The sequence below is a fragment of the Ostrinia nubilalis genome, chromosome 5, assembly GCF_963855985.1.
Source record: "Ostrinia nubilalis chromosome 5, ilOstNubi1.1, whole genome shotgun sequence".
NCBI lineage: Eukaryota > Metazoa > Arthropoda > Insecta > Lepidoptera > Crambidae > Ostrinia > Ostrinia nubilalis.
The window spans coordinates 16,533,599-16,556,356 of record NC_087092.1 but is presented as its reverse complement, the minus strand read 5'-3'; the positions used below and the strand labels follow the sequence as shown (position 1 = coordinate 16,556,356).

Genomic DNA, 22,758 nt, shown 5'->3' with positions numbered 1-22,758 from the left:
CACACGTCCCATGCAGTGCGCCGCGCCCGCCGGCGGCGCCGCCTCCGCCCTCGCGCGCGCCGCCCAGCGCGCCGCGCAGCCGCCGCCGCCCGACGAGCTGCGCCTCAACCTGCTCGAGTGAGTACACACACACACGTCCCATGCTATAGTTGTGGGTTGAAAATCCGGCTCGAAGGACCAAGGTGTTTGATTTCAGACTTCGAAGAAGGCTTTCCCTAACGGTTCGGGTTGTAGCGATTGTTGAAGATGGAAGCGATATGCTTTGCACAAGAGATTGATACCTTCGAAACTTCTGATAACGTTTGAGGGAGTAGCCCCGCTGCTATAATAATATCAGTGCATAGAAAGCACCCCCTGAAGAACACCGTGCCACTAAACTTTTTGATCTCAGTAGTAACTAACAGTTTTGCGAGCGACATTGCGTCGATTTGTATCACAGAAATAAACCAATAATGTGTCAGAAATAAAACTCCGCATGTTTCCGTGCTGGCAATATCAGCAATGATTTCATTTTTTGGCAAAACCACAATAAGCTTTTCAGATGATCTGACAGGTGTTTTTAACAGCAAAACATACTGCTGATATTGCTAGCACGGCAGTATGTTTGGTGTACATAGTTACTTCGATGTTACGGCAGTATGTCCCTCATTGTATAAGATTTTAAACTTTCGCGTTCCATTTCAACTACAATAGAAAGACACCGATCTTAACGCGACGTTTATAGCATAGCAGCCGAAACGTCAAGCCGTGAGTACATGATATAACTCATTAATAAACGTCGCGTTAAGACCCGTGTTATGATTTGATTTGACATTTTATTTTAGTTGTCCCTGATTGTGTTGGAAGCAAACCAGGGTTCGAAAATATCCGATATTTATTATAAATATCAAAATATCGGATATTTATGATATATATCAGATATATATCAACTTTGATATATTTTATACCAATTTTGTATGAAAGCCATAGTATTATTTTTTTATATTATTCATGAATACTATTGCATATGTGTTACATAAACATGTTTTTAATGTTTTTAAAACTTAAAATCAGACAAATAAAGCAAAAACATAAAATATTCTTTTAAATACGGCAAAATCAACAAAAAAAATAAAAATTTTATGTCAAAAAGTACAAATACAGTAAGAAATTTTAAAAGTTGATATATATCATCAAAACCGGCTTGATATATATCGGATATATATCCGATATATATCTTGATATATATCCCTTGATATACAGGGTGGAAACGTTAAGTGATCTCACTCGATTATTTCTAAACTATACAAGATATCGAAAAACTGATTACTGATTCTGAAAGTGCTTCACAAGCTCTTTCAAACGGTACCAATAATAGGTTACATAATAAACTGGATCTATCCGAAAATTAAATGTTTTCAGCCTCCATACTAAATGTATGCCAGTCAAACAAAATTAGAAGTATTAATTTTTTTTATTAAACAATAAACACTTAGAATGAACTCGTAAATTGCATTCTTATTTAAAATTATTAATGGAAAACATTGGTTTTAGGCTTTACTTGCTATAATATTATCAAGACATGAGTGCCATGACTGTGGCTGTACTAAATGTATGGAAGCTGGAAACATTGAATTTTAGGATGGATCCAGTTAATTTTGTAACCTATTATTGGTATCGTTGGATAGAGCTCGTGAAGCACTTTCAGGATCAATAACCAGTTTTTGAATATCTTGTATAGTTTTTAATATTATGTGGTTTTACTAAATGTATGGAAGCTGAAAACAATTAATTTTCGGATAGATCCAGTTAATTCTGTAACCTATTATTGGTACCGTTGGATAGAGCTCGTGAAGCACTTTCAGGATCAGTAACCAGTTTTTCGATATCTTGTATAGTTTAGAAATAATCGAATGAGATCACTTATCGTTTCCACCCTGTATATCCTCGAACCCTGAAGCAAACATTACAAGATGTGTGTTATTACAGATACTCTGACGGCGGTGTGGCGGCGGCGCGAGCGCTACGGGCGGCGGGCGGCGGCTCGGGCGCGGCGGGCGCGGTGCACCGCTGGCCCTTCATCGGTGCGCGCGCGCCGCGCTCGTCGAGAGACGTCGTCAGGTGAGAAACGATACCTTGAATGCCTGTGTCAGTCTGCTTGTCTACTTTGAGGTCTGAAGAACTGATCGGGTGACATTTTGACGCCTGCTTTGACATAATTAGTGTTTTTACTTGTACAAAGTTTTTGAACTTTCTATTTATTTATGTATTCATTTAAAATCTTTATTGCACACAAATAATGAATAGCGGTACAACATGCGAGCTTAATGCCTGTGGTTCTATCTCAAACTAGACCTTTTTAAAAGCCTAATGGCATACCCCCTTTAGGGTGGTCCTTATTTTTCGACTTTTGAATTATCCCCGGGGCACTCTCTCATTCGATTATATACCTCTAAATATGAAATTAGCTTTTTTTGTTTTTTTTTTGGTTAAGATTTAGAGGTCGCTACCAGCTGTCAAAATATTTACAAAAAGCTTTGAAGATCTTAAATCATGGTTTCATAAATGTTTTATTTAAGTGTTTATATCACATTTTACGTGCAAATGAACATCGCATAGATAGAATAGACAATCGCTTCTTGTCCCCTTCTCCCCTCAACCCCTCTTCTGTACCGATCATGGTACCGACGCGTCGAGATACTAACAAGTCAACTCTTATATCTTAAAAATAATTGTTTCAAATATGTACATTGTACATAATATCTTAGTTCATAGCAACAACAATAATTTTGTTATATTTTTATTTGGCTTTGGCTAAAAATAAATAAATCTAACAAACACAGATTTTGTGTTTTTACTTATAATTCAAACCTTGGTAGCGACCCCTAAATGCCTTTTAAAAATTAAAAAAAAAATAATGAAAGACTTTCATATGGTATATATTCAAATTACGTGGTGCCCCGCAAAATATAAGAAAAAAAATTTTTTTCGTAGGAATAAGGACCACCCTACCCCTTACTAATAAAAAGTTACACAGTTGTTGAACACTGTTCTAAAATGACATTTCCATATTAAACGTCACTTTAAAACACTGTTCAACAAGCGTGTATATTTTATTAGTAGGGGGGATAGTGTAAATGAATTGTGTATGATGTTTGTTTATATTGGCAACTAATTAAAAAAAATGTATGCATAGTTAAGTGTACTATTTTAAAGCTTTCATAAGCTATGCAAACACTAAATTTTTCGCAGAAAGATATCAGATACAAAAGAGAAAAACAGCCCAACTCTATTATTTTGCTTTATGTGTGAGCCAGCGGTGCCAGTTTTTTTTTTTTCGCCAAGTCGGTACTTTGGTACTTTTTGAGTGAAAATAGCGGGATTCTTCCGTCAGAAGCGGGACATAGTAAAAAAACGTATATTAATCAAAGGTTTTCAAATATTTATCTTTTTATTTGACCTAAAATTACGTTTACGTGACAATAGATAGTAAAAGTAGCCATAGAAAATGTATTTTAACAAAAAAATATTATTTTAAATCAGATTTACTCTATCGTTAAATTCGTCTTTAGAATAAAAAAAGAAAAAAAGTTTTATTCTTTAGAATAATATGGCGTTTCAAACAATAGTCTGGTGAAGTGAGTGTCTCTCTCCGAAAAGCGGGACCGAGCCTGTCCCGCGCGGGACATTTAAATTTGATTTAAAAATCGGGACGTCTGGCAACGCTGGTGTGAGCGTCGACTTCGTCACTGACGTGTCTGTTAACACTTTGGCGAAAGTACAGGTTAAGAATTACTTCCCAATACAACACTACTTATTCACATACATTGCCTATGTGAGTAGTGTCAATGTAAAATGAGTAAAAACTATGACGTCTATAGGTGTTCTGTCATATCATCCTATACTACCTGAACGCCTGTGGACATTACTGTCCATCAATGTGTTAACCTTTCTGTGCACCTCCAGATTGATGCGACGCCTCCGGCCGCTGCTCCAAGACGCGATCCAGAAGCGGTGCTGCGGCGCGCGCATGTGGGACGGCGTGACGGGCCCGCTCACGTGGCGCCAGTTCCACCGCCTGGCCGGCCGCGGCAACGAGGACCTGTGCGAGCCGCAGCCCGTGCCGCCGCTGCTGGTGGGCCACGAGCGCGACTGGGTGAGTGAATAGGGAGTTGGTGAAAAATATCCGGCTCGAAGGACCATTATGTTGTTTGTGTGGGCCACGAGCGCGACTAGGAGTAACTTGGGTAAGTAATTGATGTTGGCGTGTGGAGATTTTGTTGAAAATCCGGCTCGAAGGACCTTTATATTGTATGTGTGGGCCACGAGCGTGACTAGGAGTAACTGCTGTGATAGCAGCTCCAGTGGCTGATAGGGCGTGGTGTTTTTTTTATTTATTTATTTTAATAAAAAAATCCGGCTCGAAGGACCATTATGTTGTTTGATGTTGGTGGGCCTTGAGCGTGACTGGGTCCGGCCGCTGCTGCAAGACGCGATCCAGAAGCGCATGTGGGACGGCGTGACGGGCCCGCTCACGTGGCGCCAGTTCCACCGCCTGGCCGGCCGCGGCAACGAGGACCTGTGCGAGCCGCAGCCCGTGCCGCCGCTGCTGGTGGGCCACGAGCGCGACTGGGTGAGTGTGAATAGGGAGTTGGTGAAAAACATCCGGCTCGAAGGACCATTATATTGTTTGTGTGGGCCACGAGCGCGACTAGGAGTAACTTGGGTAAGTAATTGATGTTGGCGTGTGGAGATTTTGTTGAAAATCCGGCTCGAAGGACCATTATGTGTATGTGTGGGCCACGAGCGTGACTAGGAGTAACTGCTGTGATAGCAGCTCCAGTGGCTGATAGTGCAGGTTGAGTTTTTTTTTAATAATATATCCGGCTTGAAGGACCAATATTTTGTTTGATGTTGGTGGGCCTCGAACGCGACTAGGTCAGTGGCTGCTGCTATCACAGCTCCAACAGCTGGTGTGCTTTTTTTTTGTAAAAATAAATCCGGCTCGAAGGACCAATGTGTTTTGGTGTCGGATATTTTTTGATATCAAAACTGCACCCTACTAATTACGAAATTAGTCGATATATTAAACAATCGTAATTGCCTTAGAGAGGGTCGTTCTTTTGCAGTGGAGACTAATGCCCGTATTCACAAACATTACTATGAGGTCTCACAGTGCGCGTGGACGCACAGGGTGACACACGAACCAATCACGAGGTCTATTCAACGTTGTGCGTTCAATTTGCTGCTTCAATTAAGCAAGCATTGTTTGTGAATACGGGTGTAAATAAGTGCTAATTCCCTTAGGTGGATTAATTTTGAAATTTAAATTGAAAAAATTTATTATCAGACCGGGGTCCATAATCGTGTTAGTAACAATTTTCACTTAGCCTATGTTAGTAAGATACAAATAATGAATGAAATAATGAATATGAAGCCGCTTACATAGCACTGGAGACGTGCAAGCTAAGCCAGCGCCCCAGCAGCGGCGAGTCCCACCTGTCAGCCAATGCCCTCAGGATGCCATTTGTGCTGCCGCGGAGACGCTCTAGGAGCGATGCGCTCCGCTTCCGAATTATCGCGTGAATAAACTGGTTGTTTTTTGTACAATATTAGTCGACATATTAAACAACAACCGTAATGACCTCAGAGAGACGGTCGTATTTCTTCAGTGAATACTAAGTAATGAATGATTCCCTCAGGTGTCTCTGTCGCCGTACGCGCTGCGGCACTGGGAGCGGCTGGCGCTGGAGCCGTACGCGTACGCGCGCGACGTGCAGTACGTCGTGCTGTGCGCCGACCCCGACGCGCTCGCCGAGCCCGCGCGAGCCTTCTTCCGCGACCTGGCCGCCGCCTACGAGGTACCAAATCAAATAGTTTATTCAGTACATAGGCCCTTTCCAGGGCACTTACACACTACACTTCCCAAATATAGCTTGCCCTACCACCACTTCGGGACAGCATATGGGTTTGTGCTGAGAAGAAGTGGCTGAAGAAACTTTGACATCTTTGTCAGCCTCTTTTTCAATCAAATACAGCAATGAGGGTTTTCGCGAATGAAAGATCCGCTAGATGGCGGGACGTGGATGTGGGGTCTGACTGCTGCGTGATTGGTGGATTTTGACATATCTGTCAATGTCATGTCAAAAATAACCAATCATGCAGCATTTGGACTTCGCGTCTACGTATTGCCATCTGGCGGAGTTTTCATTCGCGAAAACCCTCATTCATAACTTACATGATGATGACACGTAGTTAGTGCGAGCTAGGCAGATGAAGTCCACGCACTCTTGTCATTTAAACCATCAACCTCGTTGGTACACGTAGTAGCCGCTTTAGACGTCTTATGCAGGTCAAAGCTCTACGGTTGATACTCGCCGTGTTCCTGTCTATTAGTTCAAATCCGTCTCACGCGTTCACGCTACACTACGTTGTGTATATTTATTTTTTCGATACAGACACTCGTGTCCTGTGTGCACCTTCATGGATTTTAGTGTAAGCCCAAAGGCTGCAGTTTACTTCTTTATTTTTTTTCATAAGACATGTTCTAGTAGACATAGTGGCAGGATGTTTTATTGATTTGATAGAGAGATCTACAATTTTAATAGTTTTTAAACTTGATTACAATATTTATAGCAGGGTCATAAGCTACTAACCAATAATGTGTCCGTGAGCCTGAGAATTGTAGCCTAAAGATCTTATCAAACTTGCAGGCTTGTCGTCTAGGCCGGCACCGGCCGCTCTCCCGCGTGGCGCGCGACGGCATCTACCGAGCAGCGCCGGACCGCGACCGCGAGCGCACCGACGACTGGCTCGGCGACACGCCTCCCGGGCGCCTCGGCGACTACTTACGAGCCTACGCCGACGCGCTACGAACCACACTACTGCCTCTACTAGCTTCTGTCAACCTCACGCCAGCGGCACCAGCGCCGCGCCCGCCCGCGTCCGACCAGACCACGCCCACCGCTACGGACGAAGAATCCAACGCAGCGTCCGCTACGGGTTGCGTCAACTCCTTCGAGGAGGACGAGAGCGGGCCGCCGGCGCTAGTGTTGTATTTAGTGGAGCCGCCGGCGTCGCACGCGCATAGGCCCGCTGCGCTGCATGCGTTGTTAAGGCTAGCGGCGCGGGCGCATCACCATCTGGCGCACCATAACCCGCTCATCAAGGTACGTCACTACTGTTCAATGTATTTTGACTGGTGTAAGTAAAAATGTGAATAATCAGTGATGCTACGGAATGGGTGTGGCCCTTCAAGCCTCGCGAATCGTGACACAAATAGATAATCAATTTTATTGTTACGCGGTCATAATGCGACCGCTTGAGGTTAGAGCTAAGAGCTTCCCATGGCTCCCAATGTGCTATAAATCTCGCTTAGTGTCTAGTGCTAAGTAAAAACAAATACGCCCATATTCACAAACGATACTTGCTTAAGTGAAGCAGCAAATCGAACGCACAGCGCTGAATAGAGCTCTGTGATTGGTTCGTGTGTCACCCTGTGCGTCCACGCGCACTATGAGACCTCATAGTAATATTTGTGAATACGGGCGTTAATGTCAGGAAAAGAACTGTTGCTACATGCTACCTCAAAACCACCTTTGGGAAACTTGATAAGAGTTACTTTTTTTTAACCAGTAAGAAGCGCTTGTTCACTGTTATAATTTACTTGACGGCATGTTTTGCCGTTCGCCGATTTGACAAAATTAAAGTTTTATTCTAATTGTACCACATATCTATAGTTTGATCGCCGAGCACGTAGAATTTTGTCCAATGACCCCAAGCTACCCATCCTTATCGATCGCACGTAATTAATTATATTGCTGTCGCGCTCGCACACGCACTGCTACCGCCCGTCGCACAGTCGCGACAGCAATATAATTACGCGCGAGTGATAAGGATAGCTAGCTTGGGGTCATTGGACGAAATTCTACGTGCTCGGGGACCAGACTTTGCCAGACATTTAGATATGTCGTTATCTCAAAAAGATGGGTATTAAATTATTAATATACATCCGTTTTCCACAGATCATCTCCCTAGAAGGCATCTGCGAAGCCTGGGGCATGGGCGCGGGCGCGGCGGGCGAGGGGACCGCGGGCGCAGGGGGCGGGGCCGAAGCGCGCGCGCTGGCCTTCAGCGTGTTCAGCGGCGCGCGCCGGCTGCTGGCGCACACGCCCAACGGCAAGTCGCTCACCGGCTTCGGGACCGCGGCCGACGCCAACCTCTTCCTAGGGAATAAGGACGTGAGTTGTGTTCACTATTACATTCTACGCGGGAGGCGGGACTGAAGCGCGCGCGCTGGCCTTCAGCGTGTTCAGCGGCGCGCGCCGGCTGCTGGCGCACACGCCCAACGGCAAGTCGCTCACCGGCTTCGGGACCGCGGCCGACGCCAACCTCTTCCTAGGGAATAAGGACGTGAGTTGTGTTCACTATTACATTCTACGCGGGAGGCGGGACTGAAGCGCGCGCGCTGGCCTTCAGCGTGTTCAGCGGCGCGCGCCGGCTGCTGGCGCACACGCCCAACGGCAAGTCGCTCACCGGCTTCGGGACCGCGGCCGACGCCAACCTCTTCCTAGGGAATAAGGACGTGAGTTGTGTTCACTATTACATTCTACGCGGGAGGCGGGACTGAAGCGCGCGCGCTGGCCTTCAGCGTGTTCAGCGGCGCGCGCCGGCTGCTGGCGCACACGCCCAACGGCAAGTCGCTCACCGGCTTCGGGACCGCGGCCGACGCCAACCTCTTCCTAGGGAATAAGGACGTGAGTTGTGTTCACTATTACATTCTACGCGGGAGGCGGGACTGAAGCGCGCGCGCTGGCCTTCAGCGTGTTCAGCGGCGCGCGCCGGCTGCTGGCGCACACGCCCAACGGCAAGTCGCTCACCGGCTTCGGGACCGCGGCCGACGCCAACCTCTTCCTAGGGAATAAGGACGTGAGTTGTGTTCACTATTACATTCTACGCGGGAGGCGGGACTGAAGCGCGCGCGCTGGCCTTCAGCGTGTTCAGCGGCGCGCGCCGGCTGCTGGCGCACACGCCCAACGGCAAGTCGCTCACCGGCTTCGGGACCGCGGCCGACGCCAACCTCTTCCTAGGGAATAAGGACGTGAGTTGTGTTCACTATTACATTCTACGCGGGAGGCGGGACTGAAGCGCGCGCGCTGGCCTTCAGCGTGTTCAGCGGCGCGCGCCGGCTGCTGGCGCACACGCCCAACGGCAAGTCGCTCACCGGCTTCGGGACCGCGGCCGACGCCAACCTCTTCCTAGGGAATAAGGACGTGAGTTGTGTTCACTATTACATTCTACGCGGGAGGCGGGACTGAAGCGCGCGCGCTGGCCTTCAGCGTGTTCAGCGGCGCGCGCCGGCTGCTGGCGCACACGCCCAACGGCAAGTCGCTCACCGGCTTCGGGACCGCGGCCGACGCCAACCTCTTCCTAGGGAATAAGGACGTGAGTTGTGTTCACTATTACATTCTACGCGGGAGGCGGGACTGAAGCGCGCGCGCTGGCCTTCAGCGTGTTCAGCGGCGCGCGCCGGCTGCTGGCGCACACGCCCAACGGCAAGTCGCTCACCGGCTTCGGGACCGCGGCCGACGCCAACCTCTTCCTAGGGAATAAGGACGTGAGTTGTGTTCACTATTACATTCTACGCGGGAGGCGGGACTGAAGCGCGCGCGCTGGCCTTCAGCGTGTTCAGCGGCGCGCGCCGGCTGCTGGCGCACACGCCCAACGGCAAGTCGCTCACCGGCTTCGGGACCGCGGCCGACGCCAACCTCTTCCTAGGGAATAAGGACGTGAGTTGTGTTCACTATTACATTCTACGCGGGAGGCGGGACTGAAGCGCGCGCGCTGGCCTTCAGCGTGTTCAGCGGCGCGCGCCGGCTGCTGGCGCACACGCCCAACGGCAAGTCGCTCACCGGCTTCGGGACCGCGGCCGACGCCAACCTCTTCCTAGGGAATAAGGACGTGAGTTGTGTTCACTATTACATTCTACGCGGGAGGCGGGACTGAAGCGCGCGCGCTGGCCTTCAGCGTGTTCAGCGGCGCGCGCCGGCTGCTGGCGCACACGCCCAACGGCAAGTCGCTCACCGGCTTCGGGACCGCGGCCGACGCCAACCTCTTCCTAGGGAATAAGGACGTGAGTTGTGTTCACTATTACATTCTACGCGGGAGGCGGGACTGAAGCGCGCGCGCTGGCCTTCAGCGTGTTCAGCGGCGCGCGCCGGCTGCTGGCGCACACGCCCAACGGCAAGTCGCTCACCGGCTTCGGGACCGCGGCCGACGCCAACCTCTTCCTAGGGAATAAGAACGTGAGTTGTCTTTCATGTTGCGACTTGAGATCTACAGTATTTTTTACGGACCTAAACTAAATGTCACTGACGGGTACTAATGTGAATTAATGAAAAACTAAATTCATAAAAATATTGAGCCATTCTCAAATGAATATCGAATATGGATCAATAGAATGGATTTAAGTATTGACCCATTGTACTCATAAATTAGAATGTCGTGAGTTACAGTTCGCGCAGCGAGAGTTGAAGCGAAGCCTTAGCTTGTATTAATCAGTTCAACTCTCACTGCGACTGTTTACGTAACTGTATACTCTCGCCAGAAAAGCTCACACTAAGAAGCTCTTGGATTTTCAGCTCTGGATTTTCAACTTGAAAATGTAATAATGTGTAGTGTTGTGTACGCGTTCACCTTAACTCTCGCTGCGCGACTTTATTGAGACTCGTTTATTGTGAACTCGTAGAATTTTCAAATTACGTAACAATATTGCTGTTTCACACAGGAAAAAAACCGAGCGCCGTACAAGCTATTCTCGCCGGCGTGGGTGCTGGCGCCGCCGCGCGCGCTGAAGGAGGTGGCGGAGACGTGGGGCCAGAGCCTCGGCGAGCAGGGCGCCGTGCTGTTCCTGGCCTACTGCCTGTCGCACGACCAGCGCTGGCTGCTGGCCGCCGCCACCGACGCGCGCGGGGAGCTGCTCGACACCGTGGCCATCAACATACACGTGCCGCCCAGGTACTGACAATAATAATACACATATCATCATCATCATCATTTCAGCCATAGGACGTCCACTGCTGAACATAGGCCTCCCCCAATGACTTCCACATCGCACGGTTGGTAGCGGCCTGCATCCAGCGCCTTTATCAGGTCGTCGGTCCACCTTGTGGGTGGACGTCCCACGCTGAGTTTTCCGGTACGTGGCCTCCATTCCAGAACCTTACTGCCCCATCGGCCGTCAGTTCTGCGTACTATGTGCCCTGCCCACTGCCACTTCAGCTTGCAACCACACACACATAACCAATACACATATAACCACAGAATAATAATAAGTACTACGTACAAAAGTTTTACTTCGCGAAGGTATTTAAAAAAATGTAAGCTCAATGTCATTAACAATATGGTGTAATTTAGCCTGTCTCAAGAGTCAAGCACCATTTTGTTGACAAACGTCAGTGATCGGCACTGCGCCGAAGCTATAGGGCTGACTTCGGTAAAATGATGTGACGTGAGGTGCCGAACTGCGGAAAATGGCGGAGGAAATACATGATTTAGCATGCATTATCATGAATAATATTAACTTCTTATTTACCTCTCAGTGTCTTGAGGCAACTTAAAAAAGTACATTCTGTGTTTTTATTATTTTTTAGGCAGTTAAATACTGCACAGTATTTAGTACACCATTTTCTTTATTTTCTTCCATCATACACAAGAATACGCGTGCGTGAGTCAATATTCGCTCGTATGTGAGGCCTTATCGAATAGTATCCTGTGGGTGGGCCATCGTGCGTGTTTTGTTTTCGATGCAAACTCGCGGAGATGAACAAGCCTGCTAATGCTAATAGCCCATAGGGCAGTCCTGGATCTATCAATAGGCCGTATAGGCCGCGGCCTACGGGCGGCAGATTTCAGATGACGTTTACTCGATTTCAGAAGATAAAAGTTAAATAAAGATCCAATCCCACCCTAGCCTACGGGCCGACACCGTGGCCATCAACATACACGTGCCGCCCAGGTACACATTTTTATTTTATTTTATTTATTAATGCAAAACACTTGTAAGCTTACAGAGCAGGTCCAAAGCGCTTACAAGCTTAAAAATAAAATAAACACATAGTCACTATTTAATAGAAAAAATGCTAGTTCAGCTTGTGAATACATTTATTGGAATGAATCGACATATTTGACAAATACATGGTTTTAAAACTTAACGGTAGGGGTAGCAGCGCGTCCATTGGCTGCTTAGATATCACGCGATCGCAGCCTCTTCTGATTGGCTGTTGCGGAGATCACGTCACAAGAACGGTAGCCATCAATTCTGTGGTACGATGCGGATAACGCGAGACAGTAGGGTTACAATGGGTTTGGTCGGCTCGAACAGTCACATACTAATGCAAATAGCCCATAGGCGAGTCAATACAAATGAGTAGGTGAGCGCACCACACCGCTAAATTTTGTCAGTGTGTGCGTGCGCGCCGCATACGTATTGGCGCGCTCACATACAAACCGCGCTCGGGCGTTTCTATGAAGATGACCTACTCATTAGTATTTACTCTGCCATAGGTTTAGGTTTGGGACTTGCCGAATCCAGATCCGAGGAACGCGGGATCAAACCCCGCCGACCCTAGACTATTGTGGTGAATCCAATCGTAAAAAGCATATTTAGCTTACCAAAGGCAAAAAGAAGATTTGGCCTATACTCCCTATGCTGGCCAAACGGTTTGGGAAGGCAGCATGCGGCAACTACGTACCATTTTTATGGCTAGTACCAGGCCTGTTCATCTCCGCGAGTTTGCATCGAAAACAAAACACGCGCGACTACCCCTCCTGAGGTACCTAATCGACAGGACAATCACGAGCGAGTATTGACGCACGCACGTATTCTTCACCCATTTGCATTGTAAAGACAATAAACAATTTGTAAAAACGATGGTGTAATTAATACTCTGCAGTATTTTTAATTGCCTGAATAATATTAGAAACACAAAATATAATTCAATCTTATTCATGTATTTCCTCCGCCATTTTCCACAGTTTGGCACCTCATGTCACACATCATTTTACCGAAGTCAGCCCTATGTCTTCGGCGCAGTACCGATCACTGACGTTTGTCAACAAAATGGTGCTCGACTCTTGAGACAAGCTAAATTACACCATATTGTTAACGACATTGAGCATTTTTTTTTTTAAATACCTTCGCGAAGAAAATCTTCTGTACGAAGTACTTATTATTATTCTGTGCTAGTACTCGATTAGGCAATGGTAGAGAACTGGGCTACTATTTCAGAAGGAGTTAGGAGGTATTTCTGCGGGGTTATTGCCCACGCCATTTACGTATTTTCGGGTCAATCTCTGGCATCTGTCTGTCTTTCCCGAAGACTATAAGCCTTTTCAAGGCGAGAGTGAATAGGCACTTACAAGGCAGATATGTACCATCTTACACTGCATCCCACTTAACATCAGGTGCGATTGTGGTTAAATAAATGCCTTGTTATGCATAAAAAACTTGCTTTATGTGAGAGGGATTCGAAACTTTGGATAGCAGAGTAAACCCGCTTTGATCTCCCATTCTCACTCATCTTTTCTTGAAAGTCCAAATCGCCGTTGCTTTTTTGAGGATATTTGAGACTTAAAAATGTAATTAATAATATTAACGTAATATAATGTTTGTGCAGGTCTCGGTTGCGACGCGGCGGGCCGGCGCGGCGGCTAGGGCTACGCAAGCTGATGGATTTTACGCTCGGCGTCATGAGCCACGCGGCGCAGCCCTGGCGCCTCGTCGTGGGCCGCGTGGGCCGCATCGGGCACGGCGAGCTCAAAGGTAACCCATTACATATTCTATTCTTCAATAATACCATCCAAGTCCACTTGTGATACAAATATTAAGGTTTTAAACCTTTGTTTGTCACCTGTCATCCGCTTTGCAATGGAGGGAAGTCGAACCTTAATTTCGAACTCCTCTGTTCTTCTGATTAATTTCGTTGCGGGTCCAATGACAGTTTAACTTTCCCCCGGGACTAACCTGACCTTCATTGGTTGGGTTTTTATGGCGGTCAAGCTGTAGATCCTGGCTACACAGGATTTGCAGTGGTGGGAACGAGTGGTGGGAGTAGTCCCGTTGTGATACAAATATTGCTTTAAAATGTATAAAAAAGAAATGCTGTGTATACCTGTAATTGAGGTCATATACGCATCATTTGTTAAATCATATTAAAATGTATGATCTGTATTATGTATGTGACTTTGTTGGTGTACCTAATAAATGAATAAAAAATAAATGTTGTTAGAGTAGGGGCAAAGTCACTAAATTCACATGTAATGTGTTCATAAACTTCGCCGGCCTGAATTTAGAGATTGTCTTCTACTGCCACTTGACGTATCCTAAGATTTGACTGTAATAAATTTTGGGTAACTTGGTCAGTCTTTGAGCAACTGTATTAACGAAGTAACAATTCAATGAACACCCTTGGACAACAAAACTTATTTATAGTACAATTTAAACGAAGCATCAAAGTCAATGAACCCGTGATTCTTTACCAGGCTGGAGCTGGCTTCTATCTCGCAAGAACCTCGTCCGCGCGTCATCAGTTCTCCGCGAGCTATGCGGCGCGTGCGCGGTCCTAGCTCCCAGCGGCGTGCCAGCCATCGTGTCGGCGTGCCTGGTGTCCACGGAGCCCGACTCGTGCCTGCGGCTCATGGCGGACCGCTTCACGCCCGACGAGCGCTTCAGCCAGGCCTCCATTCAGTCGCACCTGCACACGCCGCGAGACGTCTCCGCCACGCATATACTCGTCTTCCCCACTTCGGCTACCACGCAGGTACGCATTTACAATTTTATGGAGTTCAGCTTATTATTTAATTCATTCAAACAGTGTTTCTTTCTTCGTCTAAAGTATGACACATCTGTTTAGCTTGTAACTTGTGCAGGTTAAAGTTGAAGGCATAAGAGCGCGCGACAGGTCGCCCATACGTGGGACAGATCAGGTCAAAACCATAACCGATGTACAACTTTACAAGAAAGGCTGCAATACGGAGGGAATGGCGACCGACTGTGAAGCTTATTGCCACCAAACTATATGTGACGCCCATGAACACTATGCCAAAAGAGTAGCGAGGAAGAAGATCAGCATCATATTGCAACATTCAATTTCAAAATTTCTAACATAAAATATTTCATTCCAGTCAAACCCGATGCCGTTCGAGCAGCCGATGGCGAACGGCGTGGAAAACGACATGATGTTCCTGGACGTGGACATGGCCGACGAGGACATGGGCGAGGACAACATGGCCGAGCTGCTCATCGGGGACATGTTCAACAACATGTGGCCGCAGGGCTCCCCGCGGGCCTCGCCGCGCCGCCCCGACCTCGAGGAGCCCGGCTCCCCGCCCGCCAGCCACCACCACCACTACCACCACCAGGACGACGCCGCCGCGGTGAGTACACGCGGCCCAGGCTCCCCGCCCGACCGAGAGGAGCCCGGCTCCCCGCCCGCCAGCCACCACCACCACTACCACCACCAGGACGACGCCGCCGCGGTGAGTACACGCGGCCCAGGCTCCCCGCCCGACCGAGAGGAGCCCGGCTCCCCGCCCGCCAGCCACCACCACCACTACCACCACCAGGACGACGCCGCCGCGGTGAGTGCACGCGGCCCAGGCTCCCCGCCCGACCGAGAGGAGCCCGGCTCCCCGCCCGCCAGCCACCACCACCACTACCACCACCAGGACGACGCCGCCGCGGTGAGTACACGCGGCCCAGGCTCCCCGCCCGACCGAGAGGAGCCCGGCTCCCCGCCCGCCAGCCACCACCACCACTACCACCACCAGGACGACGCCGCCGCGGTGAGTACACGCGGCCCAGGCTCCCCGCCCGACCGAGAGGAGCCCGGCTCCCCGCCCGCCAGCCACCACCACCACTACCACCACCAGGACGACGCCGCCGCGGTGAGTGCACGCGGCCCAGGCTCCCCGCCCGACCGAGAGGAGCCCGGCTCCCCGCCCGCCAGCCACCACCACCACTACCACCACCAGGACGACGCCGCCGCGGTGAGTGCACGCGGCCCAGGCTCCCCGCCCGACCGAGAGGAGCCCGGCTCCCCGCCCGCCAGCCACCACCACCACTACCACCACCAGGACGACGCCGCCGCGGTGAGTGCACGCGGCCCAGGCTCCCCGCCCGACCGAGAGGAGCCCGGCTCCCCGCCCGCCAGCCACCACCACCACTACCACCACCAGGACGACGCCGCCGCGGTGAGTACACGCGGCCCAGGCTCCCCGCCCGACCGAGAGGAGCCCGGCTCCCCGCCCGCCAGCCACCACCACCACTACCACCACCAGGACGACGCCGCCGCGGTGAGTGCACGCGGCCCAGGCTCCCCGCCCGACCGAGAGGAGCCCGGCTCCCCGCCCGCCAGCCACCACCACCACTACCACCACCAGGACGACGCCGCCGCGGTGAGTGCACGCGGCCCAGGCTCCCCGCCCGACCGAGAGGAGCCCGGCTCCCCGCCCGCCAGCCACCACCACCACTACCACCACCAGGACGACGCCGCCGCGGTGAGTACACGCGGCCCAGGCTCCCCGCCCGACCGAGAGGAGCCCGGCTCCCCGCCCGCCAGCCACCACCACCACTACCACCACCAGGACGACGCCGCCGCGGTGAGTGCACGCGGCCCAGGCTCCCCGCCCGACCGAGAGGAGCCCGGCTCCCCGCCCGCCAGCCACCACCACCACTACCACCACCAGGACGACGCCGCCGCGGTGAGTGCACGCGGCCCAGGCTCCCCGCCCGACCGAGAGGAGCCCGGCTCCCCGCCCGCCAGCCACCACCACCACTACCACCACCAGGACGACGCCGCCGCGGTGAGTGCACGCGGCCCAGGCTCCCCGCCCGACCGAGAGGAGCCCGGCTCCCCGCCCGCCAGCCACCACCACCACTACCACCACCAGGACGACGCCGCCGCGGTGAGTGCACGCGGCCCAGGCTCCCCGCCCGACCGAGAGGAGCCCGGCTCCCCGCCCGCCAGCCACCACCACCACTACCACCACCAGGACGACGCCGCCGCGGTGAGTACACGCGGCCCAGGCTCCCCGCCCGACCGAGAGGAGCCCGGCTCCCCGCCCGCCAGCCACCACCACCACTACCACCACCAGGACGACGCCGCCGCGGTGAGTGCACGCGGCCCAGGCTCCCCGCCCGACCGAGAGGAGCCCGGCTCCCCGCCCGCCAGCCACCACCACCACTACCACCACCAGGACGACGCCGCCGCGGTGAGTGCACGCGGCCCAGGCTCCCCGCCCGACCGAGAGGAGCCCGGCTCCCCGCCCGCCAGCCACCACCACCACTACCACCACCAGGACGACGCCGCCGCGGTGAGTACACGCGGCCCAGGCTCCCCGCCCGACCGAGAGGAGCCCGGCTCCCCGCCCGCCAGCCACCACCACCACTACCACCACCAGGACGACGCCGCCGCGGTGAGTGCACGCGGCCCAGGCTCCCCGCCCGACCGAGAGGAGCCCGGCTCCCCGCCCGCCAGCCACCACCACCACTACCACCACCAGGACGACGCCGCCGCGGTGAGTACACGCGGCCCAGGCTCCCCGCCCGACCGAGAGGAGGAGAGGAATTATTCCCACCGCTGCAACTCCTGTGTAGCCAGGATCTACGGCTTGACCGCCGTCATAAACTCAACCAGTGAAGACCAAGTTTGTCCCAAGGAAAAGTTAAACTGTCATTGTCAATTAAAATGAGTAGCTTCAGTTGTAGATTATTCACCTGGGTGAACAAAGTCGATTTTTTAGTGTCCTCATTTCATCCAGTTTCATTTTCTAAATGAATTGAGTCAAGCGTTCGCTTTTGTTCACCTAGGAACTAATTCACCCAGATGAACATTAATGTGACTTTTTTTCATTGATCAAGTATACTCCTCAGTTGTTACAATTATATCTTCACCCAATAATAAAGCCCTTCTATTCTTCCAGGAGCAAGTGGGCACAGTACTGCAGCAGCCTTTAGCCCTAGGCTACATGGTGTCGACGGCGCCGCTGGGCGGGATGCCGGCGTGGTGGTGGGCGGGCTGTGCCCACCTGCGCGACGCCTGTCCCGCTTTCCTCAAGAACGCACTGCATTTGCACGCCGGAAGCCTCCAGTCCGATGAAATGTACTCGCTGTCTCTGCGGCACAACCACAACGGGCACCCGCTGGACTCGCAGACCACCACCGACGTGCTGAGGTGCGTGTAGCCTTACAGACAACATGCCGCCATCCTCAAGAACGCGCTGCATCTAAAGCCTGGTCCGTGAGCACGTAGAATCCCGTCCAATGACCCCAAGCTGCCCATCCTTGTCGCTCGCACGTAATTATGTTGCTGTCGCGCTCGCACACTCACTGCGGGCGCGCGTCGCACAGTCGCGACAGCAATATAATTGCGCGCGAGCGATAAGGATGGGTAGCTTGGGGTCATTGGACGGGATTCTACGTGCTCACGGACCAGGCTTTACACGCCGGCAGTCTTCGATCAGATGAGATGTACTCGCTGTCTCTGCGGCACAACCACAACGGGCACCCGCTGAACTCGCAGACCACCACTGAGGTGCGTACTATTTATTATTCGGATGTAGCACTTATGTAGCTGTAATAAGTACGTGTTTCGTAACGTGAGGAGATCCGTAAACGAACTAAAGTCGCTGACATAGCCCGACGGATTAGCAAGCTGAAGTGGCAATGGGCAGGGGACATAGTACGCAGAACCGACGGCCGATGGGGCAGCAAGGTTCTGGAATGGAGGCCGCGTACCGGAAAACGCAGCGTGGAACGTCCACCTACAAGGTGGACCGACGATAGCGTAAAGGTAGCAGGGAAGCGCTGGACGCAGGCCGCTTCCAATCGATCAACGTGGAAAGCATTGGGGGAGGCCTATCTATATATTCAGCAGTGGACGTCCTATGGCTGAAATGATGATGAATAAGTACGTGTTTACTACTAAAATGGATAATCAAATAACAAATTATTCCTTTCTTTCAAAACCTTTGGCCTGATCGTCACTTACCATCAGATGAGATACAGGCCAAAAGCTTCCTCGTTGTGGATAAAAAAAAATTGGAATGACACTGTTTAGGCTTTTAGACAATCTGGACAGAGTGATATTTCTGACACATTTATTTGGTTATGTCTCTCTCTCCCTCTCGTTCCCACCACTGCAACTCCTGTATAGCCAGGATCTACAGCTTGACCGCCACAAAAACCCTTTTATTTTTATATTAAAAATTATTAAAAAAATTGGTTATGAATGTACTAAAACACATTTACGCTTGCAGATACGTGCTAGAAGGCTACAACGCGCTATCGTGGCTGGCGCTGGATGGCAGCACGCACGACCGGCGCTCCTGCCTGCCGCTGCACGTGCAGGTGCTCATGCAGCTGTACCACACCGCCGCCGCGCTCGGCTAGCCGCCGCCGCCGGAATATAACATCACGCCGGAATATAACACCGCGCCGGAATATAACACCGCGCCGGAATAAGGAGCTGGCGCGCAATTAACACAGCAAGCGCTACGACTGCCTAGTGACCATACTGGTTTCAAACAAGGCTGTCAGTTGGCGTGCGCTGTGCCGTCAGCTCTACAGACAGCACTACGACTGCCTCTCTGCAATAAAGTGACCAATGGCTGCAAACAACAGAAGCGGCGACGTCTAGTGCTACTACCCGTTATAAGTGGCATCTATCCTACCATTAGTGGCGCCATCTTTACTATCAGATCACGTAGTGCAATCTTCAAGTGATCGCAAGTGCAAATCTACAACGAGTAATGGTGTCTTATAATATCAGTGCGGCGTGGTGTTCAGTTTGTGCGTGAAGTGTAACGTAGTGCAAGAGACAGTGAGTGGAACGGCGGCGGGTTTATGGTTACGCGTGACTGCGCTCGTACCTGTTCGTTAGGCTAGAATTGTTGTGCACGTGCAGTACAGTTAGCGGCGAAAGTGGCTCGAAGCGTTTCGAGCCGTCGCCGCCGGCTGCGCCGAGCCGGCCGGCCCCGACGACCGCGCGGCTCCTGTTAAATTATTATTTATTTTCATTATTTATTGTTTGACCACGAGCGCGGCCCGGGGCGGCGCCGGCCGGCCGGTACTTAGGTAAATTAATATAGGACGGGCCGTCGCCCGGTGTTGGCGTCTCATCCAAAGATAGTCGCGTCGAACCTCGACTGCGGCGGTGACCAGTGGCGTCGCGGTCACTCTGCCTAGTGCTCTAGTTACTACAAGTTGTCGCTGAAAGTGCCCGATCGCACGATTAGGAAAATAGTGATAGCGCGTGTAACCGATGCATTTTGTAATATTTTTATCTTGATAATAATCCGATACACTTGTATGTATTATAGTTTCTCTGATAAATTTTACTTTTACGAGCAACTTTTAGTAAGTAGATAGGTGAATGACCAGACGAGATGTTACCACAATGGAATCCATCAAATATCAACTATTTATATATTATATAGAAAAATTTTAAAATTGCTAGATAAGCCGGGTATACTAGTTTGTTATAGTTTGATATGACACTTGGAGGTCCAATTTGGCATGAGATTATTTCTCATTAAAGGGCATTTCATTTTCATTAATTGAAGTTTCTACTAAAGGAACAACTTCCATTCTGTCTTTCTATACGTTAATACTTCCTGATCTCTCCATTTGAAATTATCATGAACCTCATTTTGTGTAGACTAGTACCCATTTTATGGTATTTTTATGGAGCAGTGAAAATTAATTTAACATTACAAGCTTTGTGTAGTGTAAGATCATGTTTGATAGCCATTTTAATGCCCATCTGTTAATTTTATTGTATCAATCTCTTAAACTGAAGAATTTATGTATTATTTTTAACCTTTTAGTGTTTTAGAATGTTTTTACTCAATCATGGCAGGTGATATGATCTGCTTTAACAGCTCAACTACGCAAACATTTTGTACGGAATATTTTTAACATACAATTGTTATTGACAATTAAGTCCTGGCATTCTTATAAACTGCCCTGAATCTTTATAGCTCAGAACAGGTATTGTTATATCTTTGCTGAATTTAAAAATATTTTTTTTTACTCATTCGTTTATGTGCCGTACACGCCCTATTTATTTTGTTTTTATCAACATCTTGAAGCATTGTCTCATAGATGTTATCAGTATGCATGAGTAGTGCGACACTGCATAGAGTAGTCGAAGCGTAGTTCCGGCGGACATACGTCACAAGTTATCTACTGAAGTTTTAATATTACTATTACGTTGTTGTGCTATGTATAATGTAATATATAATTTTATTTTACGTTATTGTAATAAACCGGTATGAATTACCAAAGGAGTTAGCTATGTGTAGTGTTTTTAGATATTTTAACATCTTTATTGAATAGGACTCCACAGACCATCTCGTTTGACAGGGTTCTCATTTCGCCATCGCGTTATACTACAAAATACAAAATCATCATCGTTGACATTCGTTTTACTCATTAAAGTGTATTATTTTTATAAGATTTTTACTTCGAATCCATGGAACTTTTATCGTTTTAATTTCGAGCTTTATTCGTATTCGCAATCACGTAGGTTTACAAATTAGTGACAATTATATTAGACGAATTGACCATTTTGACTTAGCAGCTGGGTAATTCGCTCATGTACAGTACAGCGTCCCGAGGGCACAACGGGCAGCGGGCTCGCAGACGGTCTTATACACAGAAATGCTAGATTATCTTATGACAAACAAACCTCTGGTTTAATGCTATAATAAGTAACACCAATAGTTTACGTTTAGATAAATAGTTGTAAAGAGAGCCCCCTAGATCATGTTTGAGTAGCGTTTGTATAATTAGACGTCGTCGTTTTATAAAGATGTAACGGAGCGACCGCCGCGACGGCGATGTTGATTCGCCGAATCTCCGACAGTTTGGTAGTTATATAAAATTTTCTATTTTAATATATTATTAAAGCGTAAGTAGGGAGGTGTGCCGTGCAAGCGTGTAAATATGTCCGACGCGTTACTCGCCGGTCGACGTGATCCTTGTTCCCGCGCCCAGTCGGTGGGAGTCGGAAGTCGGCTTATCGAACTGAACAAATTTACCGAAATCTAAATTGGTTCAAGTAATGTGAAGTCCCGTTTTGTTGCTTAGTGTCTAAAAATTGGTTTGCCAGCGCCAGCGGTCCGGCCGCCAATTAACTGAATTACGCCTAGTTGAATATGAAATGTTTTAAATGTGTTACAGCATTTGAGAATATTTAATGATGTTGTATATAGTTTATATTTTGTTTTTGTAAACGACATTTTGTATATAGGATCGACGTAATTATTTGCCCACATTGCCGATGTATAATGGAGCACGTTTTAAAGAAACCACTCGTAATATTTTGTACAGTTGTTAGGTGAGGTTTGTAGTTGAATGAATTATTTTAGTTTCGTTTTTGACCTCTTTTTGTTATTGTGAATTTGTCAATTTTTTTAGGGAATTGGGATTGTACTGTAAATAGACCACACCATTTTGTCAAATATTAGTTGTAAGCGGTCAAATCTGATGATTGATGGAAATCAAATTTTCTAAACGGAGCAATCATTAGAAATTCATAAAACAAACTTAGTGTAATACTTGATATTAATATAACTTTATAAATAACTGTGAAAATAGGTAATAATAATTATGAATAAAATATTACATATTTAAAAGCATTGTTTCATTTTATGCTTAATTTTATCAGTGTGCTATGGTTTTTATGAATTTCCTAATCTTTCTTTGGAGTTATGGTT

The 22,758-nt window shown here is 49.2% G+C and overlaps 1 protein-coding gene across 1 annotated transcript; it reads left to right on the top strand.

The window, feature by feature from the left end:
- The first annotated feature begins 10 nt into the window (after positions 1-10).
- On the top strand, positions 11-22,677 carry LOC135072177 (uncharacterized). The gene is made up of 22 exons (XM_063966134.1): positions 11-117; positions 1,969-2,100; positions 3,946-4,135; positions 5,682-5,840; positions 6,693-7,148; positions 8,004-8,223; positions 8,427-8,501; positions 8,599-8,673; positions 8,771-8,845; positions 8,943-9,017; positions 9,115-9,189; positions 9,287-9,361; positions 9,459-9,533; positions 9,631-9,705; positions 9,803-9,877; positions 9,975-10,111; positions 10,766-10,995; positions 13,656-13,801; positions 14,521-14,798; positions 15,163-17,556; positions 17,962-18,212; positions 19,297-22,677. Exons 1-22 carry the CDS (start codon positions 11-13, stop codon positions 19,427-19,429), a joined length of 5,508 nt encoding a protein of 1,835 aa, XP_063822204.1. The 3' UTR covers positions 19,430-22,677.
- The last annotated feature ends 81 nt before the right edge of the window (positions 22,678-22,758 follow it).